The sequence below is a fragment of the Tachysurus vachellii genome, chromosome 17 (assembly GCF_030014155.1).
Source record: "Tachysurus vachellii isolate PV-2020 chromosome 17, HZAU_Pvac_v1, whole genome shotgun sequence".
Taxonomy (NCBI): domain Eukaryota; kingdom Metazoa; phylum Chordata; class Actinopteri; order Siluriformes; family Bagridae; genus Tachysurus; species Tachysurus vachellii.
In genome coordinates this window covers 1,682,501-1,697,500 of record NC_083476.1, presented here as the reverse complement: position 1 = coordinate 1,697,500, position 15,000 = coordinate 1,682,501, and the positions used below count along the sequence as shown (strand labels likewise).

The 15,000-nt window shown below is 42.0% G+C and overlaps 2 protein-coding genes across 2 annotated transcripts in view; both read right to left on the bottom strand.

The window, feature by feature from the left end:
* Positions 1 to 566, bottom strand: part of LOC132860358 (sodium-dependent organic anion transporter-like) — an 8,550-nt gene extending 7,984 nt beyond the window's left edge. The window contains exons 1-2 of the mRNA XM_060891545.1: positions 563 to 566; positions 1 to 46 (exon numbers count right to left, since the gene is read on the bottom strand). The exon at positions 1 to 46 is cut by the window's left edge and continues 372 nt beyond it. Coding sequence (XP_060747528.1) covers positions 1 to 46; positions 563 to 566 — 50 coding nt within the window. The remainder of the gene's footprint in view (positions 47 to 562) is intronic.
* Positions 567 to 7,972: 7,406 nt separating this feature from the next.
* sdad1 (SDA1 domain containing 1) overlaps positions 7,973 to 15,000 on the bottom strand; it is a 10,682-nt gene continuing 3,654 nt past the window's right edge. Inside the window, exons 12-22 of the mRNA XM_060891258.1 lie at positions 14,943 to 15,000; positions 14,759 to 14,817; positions 13,387 to 13,463; positions 13,212 to 13,309; positions 13,023 to 13,099; positions 10,501 to 10,633; positions 10,313 to 10,407; positions 10,012 to 10,199; positions 9,817 to 9,901; positions 8,330 to 8,491; positions 7,973 to 8,090 (exon numbers count right to left, since the gene is read on the bottom strand). Coding sequence (XP_060747241.1) covers positions 8,046 to 8,090; positions 8,330 to 8,491; positions 9,817 to 9,901; positions 10,012 to 10,199; positions 10,313 to 10,407; positions 10,501 to 10,633; positions 13,023 to 13,099; positions 13,212 to 13,309; positions 13,387 to 13,463; positions 14,759 to 14,817; positions 14,943 to 15,000 — 1,077 coding nt within the window. The 3' untranslated portion in view covers positions 7,973 to 8,045. The remainder of the gene's footprint in view (positions 8,091 to 8,329; positions 8,492 to 9,816; positions 9,902 to 10,011; positions 10,200 to 10,312; positions 10,408 to 10,500; positions 10,634 to 13,022; positions 13,100 to 13,211; positions 13,310 to 13,386; positions 13,464 to 14,758; positions 14,818 to 14,942) is intronic.

Sequence of the window (15,000 nt, the reverse complement as noted above, 5' to 3'; positions counted from 1 at the left end):
GTGTGAGAGTGAGGTAGAGTTATAATTCCTACACTCCCTTTTATACCTCATAGGTAGTGTGGAATTCAGAGGAACTGGGAGTGGTCAAGGGAATTCACCCTGGAAGCTGATGAACTCTATCTTCTTGTATTCCATCCAGGGAACAAGGCCAATTCTTTACAAATTTCTGGTAACAGTAACACAGTAACGCAGTAACACAAAGGGATAACGGTAACACAATCGCACACCAAGCGATCCGCTCAACAGCACTGTCTGAAATGGACAAAGAACCAATGAAGACTTAATAAAATGGAGGAAAATCTTACATCTAAAAATAGAATTTGACTCCCTGAGTGATACTTTGCAAAGATAAACACAAAGTGGATTATTTTCAGCACCATCTTATATCTTTTGCTCCTCCTACTCTTTACGTTCTCTACCGTCATACAATTTATCCGTTTATAGTCACAAACTAGTCAACGAATCACGGACAAGGACATCGTTTTCACGTGACCTGATGCCGACACCCACACAACCGCCAGTGATTAGTCAATAGATAAGTTACATGGCTGCCAACTCTCACGCATTCTCACGCAATTGACCCGATTCTCACGCTCTCACGCCACACCCCATCCCCATATTCTCACGCCACACCCCCATATTATCACGCCACACCCCCATATTATCACGCCACACCCACATATTATCACGCCACACCCCCATATTCTCACGCAGACTCGTGCAGCAGTAAAGAAAAACAAATCGCACCGCATGATCTCGCAAAGCCACGCACAGAGAGACCAGACTGACAGTGTAGTGAGTTTTTTGTGACAATTGTGAAGGAAATACACAATTTATTCCCATAAACTGTGTAGTCAGCCGTTCTCCCTTCCATCTGCACGATCATATTGCACATTACGTGCGACTGTCACTAGGGGGCGAAATCCGACAGTCGTGTCCGTTTGTCGTGTGCAGTGTGAAGGCGGCTTTACAGGGCACTCCGTGTCTCCGTCCAGTTTATTCACAGATTGGAGTTTCCCGAGTCAATAACTCCTGAGCTAAACGCTTTTATTACACAAATAACACCTCTTTTTCAACATAGTAATGTAGAGACGCAGCTACAACCCAATTTTCCTCAATAACAGCTTTAATCCGCGTTGGACAAAATACACAAGTCTCTAACACCTGAGAGACAGATTCCAAGGGACCGTCTGCAAAGTGCAAAACCCGAAAAGCGAAAACAAAAAACAGTCAATAACATCACTGTAATACACTGTACTGTCACCAGCTCACACACGTCACTGTAATACACTGTACTGTCACCAGCTCACACACGTCACTGTAATACACTGTACTGTCACCAGCTCACACACGTCACTGTAATACACTGTAATGTCACCAGCTCACAAACATCACTGTGATACACTGTACTGTCACCAGCTCACACATCACTGTAATACACTGTACTGTCACCAGCTCACACACATCACTGTAATACACTGTACTGTCACCAGCTCACACGTCACTGTAATACACTGTACTGTCACCAGCTCACACATCACTGTAATACACTGTACTGTCACCAGCTCACACACATCACTGTAATACACTGTACTGTCACCAGCTCACACATCACTGTAATACACTGTACTGTCACCAGCTCACACATCACTGTAATACACTGTACTGTCACCAGCTCACACATCACTGTAATACACTGTACTGTCACCAGCTCACACACATCACTGTAATACACTGTACTGTCACCAGCTCACACGTCACTGTAATACACTGTACTGTCACCAGCTCACACACATCACTGTAATACACTGTACTGTCACCAGCTCACACATCACTGTAATACACTGTACTGTCACCAGCTCACACACATCACTGTAATACACTGTACTGTCACCAGCTCACACACATCACTGTAATACACTGTACTGTCACCAGCTCACACACATCACTGTAATACACTGTACTGTCACCAGCTCACACACATCACTGTAATACACTGTACTGTCACCAGCTCACACACACATCACTGTAATACACTGTACTGTCACCAGCTCACACACATCACTGTAATACACTGTACTGTCACCAGCTCACACACATCACTGTAATACACTGTACTGTCACCAGCTCACACGTCACTGTAATACACTGTACTGTCACCAGCTCACACATCACTGTAATACACTGTACTGTCACCAGCTCACACACATCACTGTAATACACTGTACTGTCACCAGCTCACACATCACTGTAATACACTGTACTGTCACCAGCTCACACACATCACTGTAATACACTGTACTGTCACCAGCTCACACACATCACTGTAATACACTGTACTGTCACCAGCTCACACATCACTGTAATACACTGTACTGTCACCAGCTCACACACATCACTGTAATACACTGTACTGTCACCAGCTCACACACATCACTGTAATACACTGTACTGTCACCAGCTCACACACATCACTGTAATACACTGTACTGTCACCAGCTCACACACACATCACTGTAATACACTGTACTGTCACCAGCTCACACACATCACTGTAATACACTGTACTGTCACCAGCTCACACACATCACTGTAATACACTGTACTGTCACCAGCTCACACACATCACTGTAATACACTGTACTGTCACCAGCTCACACATCACTGTAATACACTGTACTGTCACCAGCTCACACACATCACTGTAATACACTGTACTGTCACCAGCTCACACACATCACTGTAATACACTGTACTGTCACCAGCTCACACACATCACTGTAATACACTGTACTGTCACCAGCTCACACACATCACTGTAATACACTGTATGTTTTGTTAATGAAAAACATCACTTAAAATATACATAAAATGAATACATTTGTCCCAAACAATATGTATACACTACTGTCAGCACATCATGTATACTGTCTTCGTCACAATACTGTAATACATATTACATCAACACATTATACCTGTATGTCAATACACCACAGTAATAACTTTGTAAAACAACAGTAATACATGACGTCGCTACACTCACTGTAATACCTGACTGTCCCCTCACACATCATGTATACATTATTCACAGTCACGTATGTAATACATGTCTTCCCGTCAATCTGTATCCTCTGGACTTGTTACTGTATTCACATCCCATCACTGTAATACACGCTGACAGTACAACATCCTGAATAATGTATGTCACAGTAAAAATGTATCCTGTATGTCAACTAAATCACGTAAAACTGTGTACGCTACCATATGTATCCGTATGTCAGCTCACACACTCCTGTTACGACTGTAAGTATCAGTATAAGACGTCACGCAACACATGATACGATGTACAGTAAACATACGATAATTATACAGAAATAGTACATTTCACAGTCACATTGTAATACACGTTGTACAGTACAGTATGTAATAGTATGTAAGTAACTCATGTATAAATGTAGATTTATTGTAATAAGTACGTCTATACACTTGTCACTGTTGCAGTCTCATGTATAGTTGTACGTAAACATGTATACCTGTTGTCCCGACACATATGTATACATGTGTAAAATATGTATGATGTCACAGTACACTACAGTTGTACTTCCAGCCAACTGATTGTGTAGTTCGTATCAGTACGTAGTAATCATGATTGTACTGTACAGTCACAATGTAATACACTGTGTAGCTACATCATGTATACATGATGTACTGGTGACATACATGTAATACATGGTACTGTACAGTACAGTCGAATAACGTATGTCACAGTACACATGACTGTATGACTGTGTAGTACAGTACAGTTACATGTACGTACAGTACGTTGTAGTACTGTGACAGTACAGATGTATTACAGTTGTTACTGGTGACAGTCACTATGTATACACTGTACTGTGTAGCTGTATCAGTACATGTATACATGTTGTACTGTGACATACTGTATACTATGTACTGTACAGTACACATGTAATACACTGTAATGTCCACCACTCACAAACTTTTCTACTGTAATAACACAGTACTGTCACCACTCACACAGTCACGGTAAAACACTGTATTGTCACCACTACACACATCCCTGTAATACACTGTACTGTCACCAGCTAACACGTCACTGTAATACGCTGTACTGTCACCAGCTCACACGTCACGTAATACACTGTACTGTCACCAGCTTCACACATCACTTAATACACTGATCACTGTCACCAGCTCACACATCACTGTAATACACTGTACTGTCACCAGCTCACACACATCACTGTAATACACTGTACTGTCACCAGCTCTCACACGTCACTGTAATACACTGTACTGTCACCAGCTCACACATCACTGTAATACACTGTACTGTCACCAGCTCACACATCACTGTAATACACTGTACTGTCACCAGCTCACACACATCACTGTAATACACTGTACTGTCACCAGCTCACACACATCACTGTAATACACTGTACTGTCACCAGCTCACACATCACTGTAATACACTGTACTGTCACCAGCTCACACATCACTGTAATACACTGTACTGTCACCAGCTCACACATCACTGTAATACACTGTACTGTCACCAGCTCACACACATCACTGTAATACACTGTACTGTCACCAGCTCACACACATCACTGTAATACACTGTACTGTCACCAGCTCACACACATCACTGTAATACACTGTACTGTCACCAGCTCACACACATCACTGTAATACACTGTACTGTCACCAGCTCACACACATCACTGTAATACACTGTACTGTCACCAGCTCACACACATCACTGTAATACACTGTACTGTCACCAGCTCACACACATCACTGTAATACACTGTACTGTCACCAGCTCACACACATCACTGTAATACACTGTACTGTCACCAGCTCACACACATCACTGTAATACACTGTACTGTCACCAGCTCACACACATCACTGTAATACACTGTACTGTCACCAGCTCACACACATCACTGTAATACACTGTACTGTCACCAGCTCACACACATCACTGTAATACACTGTACTGTCACCAGCTCACACACATCACTGTAATACACTGTACTGTCACCAGCTCACACACATCACTGTAATACACTGTACTGTCACCAGCTCACACACATCACTGTAATACACTGTACTGTCACCAGCTCACACACATCACTGTAATACACTGTACTGTCACCAGCTCACACAACTCACTGTAATACACTGTACTGTCACCAGCTCACACACATCACTGTAATACACTGTACTGTCACCAGCTCACACACATCACTGTAATACACTGTACTGTCACCAGCTCACACATCACTGTAATACACTGTACTGTCACCAGCTCACACACATCACTGTAATACACTGTACTGTCACCAGCTCACACACATCACTGTAATACACTGTACTGTCACCAGCTCACACACATCACTGTAATACACTGTACTGTCACCAGCTCACACACATCACTGTAATACACTGTACTGTCACCAGCTCACACACATCACTGTAATACACTGTACTGTCACCAGCTCACACACATCACTGTAATACACTGTACTGTCACCAGCTCACACACATCACTGTAATACACTGTACTGTCACCAGCTCACACACATCACTGTAATACACTGTACTGTCACCAGCTCACACATCACTGTAATACACTGTACTGTCACCAGCTCACACACATCACTGTAATACACTGTACTGTCACCAGCTCACACATCACTGTAATACACTGTACTGTCACCAGCTCACACATCACTGTAATACACTGTACTGTCACCAGCTCACACACATCACTGTAATACACTGTACTGTCACCAGCTCACACACATCACTGTAATACACTGTACTGTCACCAGCTCACACATCACTGTAATACACTGTACTGTCACCAGCTTACACACATCACTGTAATACACTGTAATGTCACCAGCTCACACACATCACTGTAATACACTGTACTGTCACCAGCTCACACATCACTGTAATACACTGTACTGTCACCAGCTCACACATCACTGATGTCCTGATAGTTACAGTGTATTACAGTGAAGTTATTGATTTTTTTTTTAATGAAAAATCATAAAAAATTATACAAAAAAAGTCATTTCTCCCAAATAAGTGTTGTAGTATAACTATCAGGACATCAGTGATGTGTGACCTGAGTTTGGTGACAGTACAGTGTATTACAGTGAAGTTATTGAATATAATTTCCATAATAGTCGTGTTATTGATTTTTCTTATTATGAAAAATCATAAAAAATTAAACAATTTTTAAACAAAAATTAAGGGGGCACGGTGGCTTAGTGGTTAGCACGTTCGCCTCACACCTCCAGGGTTGGGGGTTCGATTCCCGCCTCCACCTTGTGTGTGTGGAGTTTGCATGTTCTCCCCGTGCCTCGGGGGTTTCCTCCGGGTACTCCGGTTTCCTCCCCCGGTCCAAAGACATGCATGGTAGGTTGATTGGCATCTCTGGAAAAATTGTCCGTAGTGTGTGATTGCGTGAGTGAATGAGAGTGTGTGTGTGCCCTGCGATGGGTTGGCACTCCGTCCAGGGTGTATCCTGCCTTGATGCCCGATGACTGAGATAGGCACAGGCTGCCTGTGACCCGAGGTAGTTCGGATAAGCGGTAGAAAATGAGTGAGAGTGAGAGTGAGTAAACAAAAATTAACAAAAGACATTTCCGCCAAGTAAGTGTTGTAGTATCAGTGGTGACAGTACAGTGTATTACAGTGATGTGTGTGAGCTGGTGACAGTACAGTGTATTACAGTGATGTGTGAGCTGGTGACAGTACAGTGTATTACAGTGATGTGTGTGAGCTGGTGACAGTACAGTGTATTACAGTGACGTGTGAGCTGGTGACAGTACAGTGTATTACAGTGATGTGTGTGAGCTGGTGACAGTACAGTGTATTACAGTGATGTGTGAGCTGGTGACAGTACAGTGTATTACAGTGATGTGTGTGAGCTGGTGACAGTACAGTGTATTACAGTGATGTGTGTGAGCTGGTGACAGTACAGTGTATTACAGTGATGTGTGAGCTGGTGACAGTACAGTGTATTACAGTGACGTGTGAGCTGGTGACAGTACAGTGTATTACAGTGACGTGTGAGCTGGTGACAGTACAGTGTATTACAGTGATGTTATTGACTGTTTTTTAGTATTCACTTTTCGGGTTTTGCACTTTGCATGCGGTCCCTTGGAATCTGTCTCTCAGTCGTCTGCACATACAGACTTAGATGTATTTTGTCCACCACGGAGGAAAGCAGATTTTGAGGAAAATTGGGTTGTAGCTGCCTCTCTACATTACTACTATTAAAAAAAGAGGTGTTATTTGTGTAAAAAGAGCTTTTAGCTCAGGAGTTATTGACTCTGGAAACTCCAATCTGTGAATATGAGGCCAACTTTACTTAAGTCCAGTTTAGGCTAGTAACTAATAGGCCAGTGCTGTTATATAGTTTATATAGAATTAAGTTAGCATTAGCAGAGTTGTTTGTTTTGCAGCACTGAGCAGTTATTTTATATAACTTTATCATAAAAAACAGTACAAAAGCATTTCCATATGACAAATACCTGGACATGCCTAGTAGTTAATGTTAATTATTGTTTTCTAAGAACAGAATGTCAAGTCAACGACATCCGTATCAATGATTAAGTCTGTAAAATCAGCCACCAGCACTTACAATAGAGCACGTGTTAATCTGTCAACATGTTAATCACATGTTAATCCTATTTCTGTAAAATGTTTGTGAAAATTAAATGCAATGTAAATCTCCCAAGAAATTCTGTACAGATACCAAATACTTTGACAATCAGTATACACTTAATACACTTCTTTATTATTATATATTTTACAGAACATCCTTCAGGACCGGCGATAATTATCACATCTATTTGTGTACTTATGAGTACATTTTTTGTTTTTTTTACATTTGAAAGGAGACAATAAGGAGAAATGAGAGCTGTTTAAATGTAAAATGGATTTATTACAGTTCAAACATGACCATGATCTGTACAGATTATTCTGATCCCGAGGCATTACTTGTGTTTCTTCTTCTTCAGAAGTGTGTCTCTGAGAGCAATCTGTGGAAACAAAATACATAAAAATGACTCAAACTGTACACTATTCTGTACACTAATAATATCTAATAATATTATTTATTATTAGATAAGCAGGTGATAGTAAGTGTCGTGTATCTTCTGGACTCTTTAACGTACTAAAATATTACGAGGACGTTTTTATGTAATATGGAGATATAAATGTTTTCCTGACAAACAGAATCACTAGATTTCACACTTCAGGGTTCACGTTACACTCGTACCTGTTTCTCTCTGAAGGAGCGTTTGCCTTTGGTCCGCACGCCGCGGCTCTGCTTCATCATCATGAAGTTCTTCTTCTTTCTCTTCTCCTTGTTGCTGGTGCTAGCGTACGGGTTCAGCTTGTTCTTCTTCTTCACAAAGTCCTTCCTGTCGGTCCGGCCGGCCTGACACGGAGAAAAACAAAAACGAAACAAAGGACCTCTGAATACTGACTGACTGAATAAATAACAATGTCAGATGTTAAACTATTAAACATTTTAGGGACTTTGAAATGAAGTGAGTGCGCAGATTGACTGAGCGACTGACTTGGTAATTGACTGACTGAGCAACTGACTTGGTGATGGACTGACTCAGATTGACTGACTGAGCGACTGACTTGGAGACGGACTGACTGAGCGACTGACTTGGTGATGGACTGACTCAGATTGACTGAGCGACTGACTTGGCAATTGACTGACTGAGCGACTGACTTGGAGATAGACTGACTCAGATTGACTGAGCGACTGACTTGGAGATGGACTGACTCAGATTGACTGAGCGACTGACTTGGTGATGGACTGACTCTCAGATTGACTGAGCGATTGACTTGGTAATTGACTGACCGAGCGACTGACTTGGTGATGGACTGACTCTCAGATTGACTGAGCGATTGACTTGGTAATTGACTGACCGAGCGACTGACTTGGTGATGGACTGACTCTCAGATTGACTGACTGAGCAACTGACTTGGTGATTGACTGACTCTCTGATTGAGTGACTGAGCGACTGACTTGGTGATGGACTGACTCGGATTGACTGACTGAGTGACTGACTTGGTGATGGACTGACTGAGTGACTAACGGACAGTGACTAACACAGAGATCCTAAATGACTGAACAACTAATAGACAGCAACAAAGTGAGTGAATAAATTACAGACTGAATTACTTTGCAGTTTGAGTAACTGAAGTCCAGATTTAGAGTTGAACTGACTGACAAAATGACTGACTGAGCCAGCAGCTAAACGACTGAGTAACTAAGGAACAGCAACTGACAGCAGCAAATAAAAAACCGAGTGACTGACTGCATAAATAACAGGATGACTGAATAAATAACTGCGTGACAGAGTAAACAAATGAGTGAGTGAGAAAATGACTGACTGACTCACTGAGTAAATAACTGACTTTACAACAGACTTAGCAATGGCGTGACTGACTGAATGACTGAACAGCCATGAAGCAGTGACTCACTGAGCGAATGAATGAATGAATGAATGAATGAATGAATGAATGAATGAATAACAGACAGACTTATCGATGGACTGAGGGAACGTGTGAATGTCTAATCGAATAAATGACTCAATGGCTGCCTGAGTAACTGACCGAGTGACGTCTTAAGTGTGACCGTGCAGCTATTAAGACTAAATCACTGACCGTGTATTAGTGTCTGACTGTTACTGACTCTGTGTGTGTGTGTGTGTGTGTGTGTGTGTGTGTGTGATTATCCCTCACCATGGCTGTAGCCAGTCTGGTCTCTTTGTTAGATTTGGGTTTCTTGTGTAAACGCTCGATGTCTCTGAGTGTGAGCAGTTCGCCTCTGAAACACAACACACACTCACTGCATTTCATTTTTCATCCATAACAACAATTAAAGCAGCACAATCCGTGTGTCTCAAAGCCTGGATGAGTCCTGAAGACGTGTCCTACCTCTCCGTTTCCTCATCCCCGTCCGTGCTCTTTCTCTTCTGTCCTTTACCTGGTGCTGCGTTCATGTCTTTGGTCATCTGAGCGAGGCGAATCTTTTTGAAGTCGTCCTGCGTAAGGATGCGACTGGTGCTCACCGCTGCCGCTTTAGCCTGCCGCTCTTCTGCAGGGATGCTCTGCAGCTTCTCCGCCTGACACACACACACACACACACACACACACACACACACACACACACACACACGTCATTGCTACTACAATTCACCCATCACACACCAGAGGGTGCTAAACAAACAAGCCTTACCACTTCTTCCTGATCTTCATCAGATGAGTGGTGCACATTCACCCATTCACCATCATCATCCTCTTCCTCACTCATGCTCACACTCTCCCAGCCATCTAGAAAACAAAGAAGTAAAAAATATATATAAACACAGTGACCATATTAACACAAATCAAGTGTTTTTGCTCAGGAGATAGAGAAGCTGTTACCTTCATCATCTCCTCCTTCTTTGGGCTTTTCAGTCTCCACCTCCAGAACCTCAGCTCCTGGTATGTAGTCTTTAGCCTCCAGCTCACCGTAGTCATGGATCCGGGCTTCGGTGGAGGACTCGGTGGGTTTGCCCTGGAAAAATGATCACAATCCATCAGCACTCGAGATACTGACTGAACACGTGGGAGAAACAGGAAGCGTTTGTATAATCACCCAACATTTAGGTGAATATTACAGATACACCGAGGTTTAAATGGACGTAGTGTCACGTCTTTGGTAGAGAGTAAGTCAAGCATGTAAGGTAGGAAGTAAGCGAGTGAAGATTAGGGTCAGTAATTCCCTCTAGCCAATGTACAGGTTAGTCAGTAAGTCAGTCTGTAAGTCAGAAAGTAATGAAGTCGGTAATGAAGTCAGAAAGTAAATAAACAGTAATTTAATGTCAGTAATTGATTTAGTTAAAGTCAGTAAACAGTACATCTGTCAGTGAGTCAGGAAGTCAGTCAGTAAACAGTACATCAGTCAGTCAGTAAACAGTACATCAGTCAGTCAGTAAACAGTACATCAGTCAGTCAGTCAGTCAGTAAACAGTACATCAGTCTGTCAGTCAGTCAGTAAACAGTACATCAGTCTGTCAGTCAGTCAGTCAGTAAACAGTATGTCTGTCAGTGAGTCAGGAAGTCAGTCAGTCAGTAAACAGTACATCAGTCTGTCAGTCAGTAAACAGTACGTCTGTCAATTTGTCAGTCAGTAAACAGTAAATCAGTCTGTCAGTCAGTAAACAGTACATCAGTCTGTCAGTCAGTCAGTAAACAGTACATCAGTCTGTCAGTCAGTCAGTCAGTAAACAGTACGTCTGTCAGTGAGTCAGGAAGTCAGTCAGTCAGTCAGTAAACAGTACATCAGTCTGTCAGTCAGTCAGTAAACAATAAATCAGTCTGTCAGTCAGTCAGTAAACAGTACATCAGTCTGTCAGTCAGTCAGTAAACAGTACATCAGTCTGTCAGTCAGTCAGTCAGTAAACAGTATGTCTGTCAGTGAGTCAGGAAGTCAGTCAGTCAGTCAGTCAGTAAACAGTACATCAGTCTGTCAGTCAGTAAACAGTACGTCTGTCAATTTGTCAGTCAGTAAACAATAAATCAGTCTGTCAGTCAGTAAACAGTACATCAGTCTGTCAATCTGTCAGTCAGTAAACAGTAAATCAGTCTGTCAGTCAGTAAACAGTACATCAGTCTGTCAGTCAGTCAGTAAACAGTACATCAGTCTGTCAGTCAGTCAGTCAGTCAGTAAACAGTACGTCTGTCAGTGAGTCAGGAAGTCAGTCAGTCAGTCAGTAAACAGTACATCAGTCTGTCAGTCAGTCAGTAAACAATAAATCAGTCTGTCAGTCAGTCAGTAAACAGTACATCAGTCTGTCAGTCAGTCAGTAAACAATAAATCAGTCTGTCAGTCAGTCAGTAAACAGTACATCAGTCAGTCAGTCAGTCAGTAAACAGTACATCAGTCTGTCAGTCAGTCAGTAAACAGTACATCAGTCTGTCAGTCAGTCAGTCAGTAAACAGTATGTCTGTCAGTGAGTCAGGAAGTCAGTCAGTCAGTCAGTCAGTAAACAGTACATCAGTCTGTCAGTCAGTAAACAGTACGTCTGTCAATTTGTCAGTCAGTAAACAGTAAATCAGTCTGTCAGTCAGTAAACAGTACGTCTGTCAATCTGTCAGTCAGTAAACAGTAAATCAGTCTGTCAGTCAGTAAACAGTACATCAGTCTGTCAGTCAGTCAGTAAACAGTACATCAGTCTGTCAGTCAGTCAGTCAGTAAACAGTACGTCTGTCAGTGAGTCAGGAAGTCAGTCAGTCAGTCAGTAAACAGTACATCAGTCTGTCAGTCAGTCAGTAAACAATAAATCAGTCTGTCAGTCAGTCAGTAAACAGTACATCAGTCTGTCAGTCAGTCAGTAAACAGTACATCAGTCTGTCAGTCAGTCAGTAAACAATAAATCAGTCTGTCAGTCAGTAAACAGTACATCAGTCTGTCAGTCAGTCAGTAAACAATAAATCAGTCTGTCAGTCAGTAAACAGTACATCAGTCTGTCAGTCTGTCAGTCAGATAGTAAACAGTACATCAGTCAGTGAGCCAGGAATTAAGATGGTAAGTAAGTAGTACGACTGTTGTTGAGTCGGTCAGTAAATTGGAGCTTGCAATTAGGTCTGATAATCGAGTAGTACGTCAGTCAGTACAGGAATAATTCATCAAGTCAGTAATTAAGTCAGTGATCAAATCAATAATCAGGTCAGTGTCAGGACATCCATAATTAAGTCAGAGAATCATTCTGTAATTAAATAACAACAAACCTATAAAAATATATACAGTGAATACTAAAGTTATTTTAAATGATATTATTATGATGTATTCCTTTTATTAACATTTGTTTCCCTACTGCAGTCATGCGGCGCTTTAAAGCCTTTTATTATTTATTTATTTATTTTTATTATTATTTTGGACTGAAGTGGTTTCCTTTCCTCACCCGGTCTTTCCTGTGCAGCATCTTAGGATTGAGATCTCTGAAGAGCTGAATCAGTCCTCTGGAAGACATCACCACGTCTACAAATCACACAGGAAACACAGACACAGAAAGCTTCATCATCATCATCATCACTAATAAAGCGAGGAGTGTGTTGAGATGTGTACAGAGGAGAGTCGAGGAGAGACGTACTCTTGTCTTTGTGAGATTTGTACAGGGTGAGATCCTGGAGCAGGTCTTCAGACATGGAGAGAGGACAACGAGCTACGATTTCCTTGATAGCATTAATACTGAAATAAAAAATAAGAGGTCAATATCTAGTGTAGAGGACACAAATAAGCGTAAAAGCAGAGGCGGAGTCACTCACCCCACTGTCATCACCTCTCCTGAGTTCCTGTCTGTGACAAAGTTGTTGGCGATGGTCGTGACCACCGGCTCAATGATCTGCATCACAGATGAGAACAAACACAAGGTTTTTAGATCGGCGCCGTCAAATCCTGGACCCTGATTGGTCAGAACGGTCAGTGCACAGATTCACATTAAAGGTGGGGTGCACGTTGTTTGAAAAAGGCTTCAGAAAACTGAGTCGGGCCGACAAACAAAACAAACGTGTAGCCAATGAGCAGAAAGGGGCGTGTCTTGTCAATATGCGGTGGAGAGAGTGTTCAGTGCACATGTCTGACATTAGCATAAAGAGGCGTGTTTTGTCAATATGTGGTGGAGAGTGTTCAGTGCACATGTCTGATATTAGCATAAAGGGGCGTGTCTTGTCAATATGTGGCGGAGAGAGTTCAGTGCGCATGTCTGACATTAGCATAAAGGGGCGTGTATTGTCAATATTCGGCGGAGAGAGTGTTCAGTGCACATGTCTGATATTAGCATAAAGGGGCGTGTATTGTCAATATTCGGCGGAGAGAGTGTTCAGTGCGCATGTCTGACATTAGCATAAAGGGGCGTGTCTTGTCAATATGCGGTGGAGAGAGTGTTCAGTGCACATGTCTGACATTAGCATAAAGAGGCGTGTCTTATCAAAACGTAAAGCGTTAAAAGGTTTACGATAAGGTAAGAAACAGGACACGTGTTAATATAGGAACAGCTTTCCAGCGCTGGAGAGAACTGAACGTCTTTAGCGTGAAACGGAGCTAAACCTTTCACGCTACAACACACAATACTACACAAACACATCTGTATCACCATAGTGTTACTCATTGTGTTCATTTATTGATAAAAATCTCCCCTCGTCCAGCCGCCCCAACAGGGTCCGCCGTAATAGTTGCCTGGGTTACGTATGCATGTGTGGGGCGGAGCTATCAAAACAGGGGTGACACCCATTTGGGTTAGGGACGTGTTTGTTTTGGTGATTTCAAATGTCAACATTGGCGTTCAAACATCACGCACCTCACCTTTAACGTCCTCGTTCGAACATGTTTCTACAGTAACGATGAAAAGTACAGACGATGCTCTTGTATGAATAGATAAAAAAAGATCTATGGAAGGAGTCTCCAGTGTCAGCGACAGGTTTTTCCATTTTTGTGGTTTCTCGGTAGCTAAGAAAGAAAAATAAACGGCTGGCGAAGGAACGATGGTTAACGTTACCTGATGACACTGACATCAAAAGGGATATATATATATATATATATATATATATATATATATATATATATATATATATATATATATATATAAATATAATCCTGACGTGTTGAACGAAACGATACGTAACCGGTGGTGCGATTTACCTCAGGAGGGACGAGCTGGTGGGAGGCCTGAGCGGCACACAAGAGGATCTTCGTCACTTCTAAACACAAAGAAAGCAACAAAGCCTGAATAAATAATCTGGAGACAGAAGACAGAGAATTTCTCCAGGTTTTTATTCCTATTGTTTATTTATTTATTTATTTATTTATTTATTTATTTATCTACCTCTTTGATGAGGCTGGAGGAACCGCTGGACAAACGGGTAAAAGTTGAAGAGGAAAAG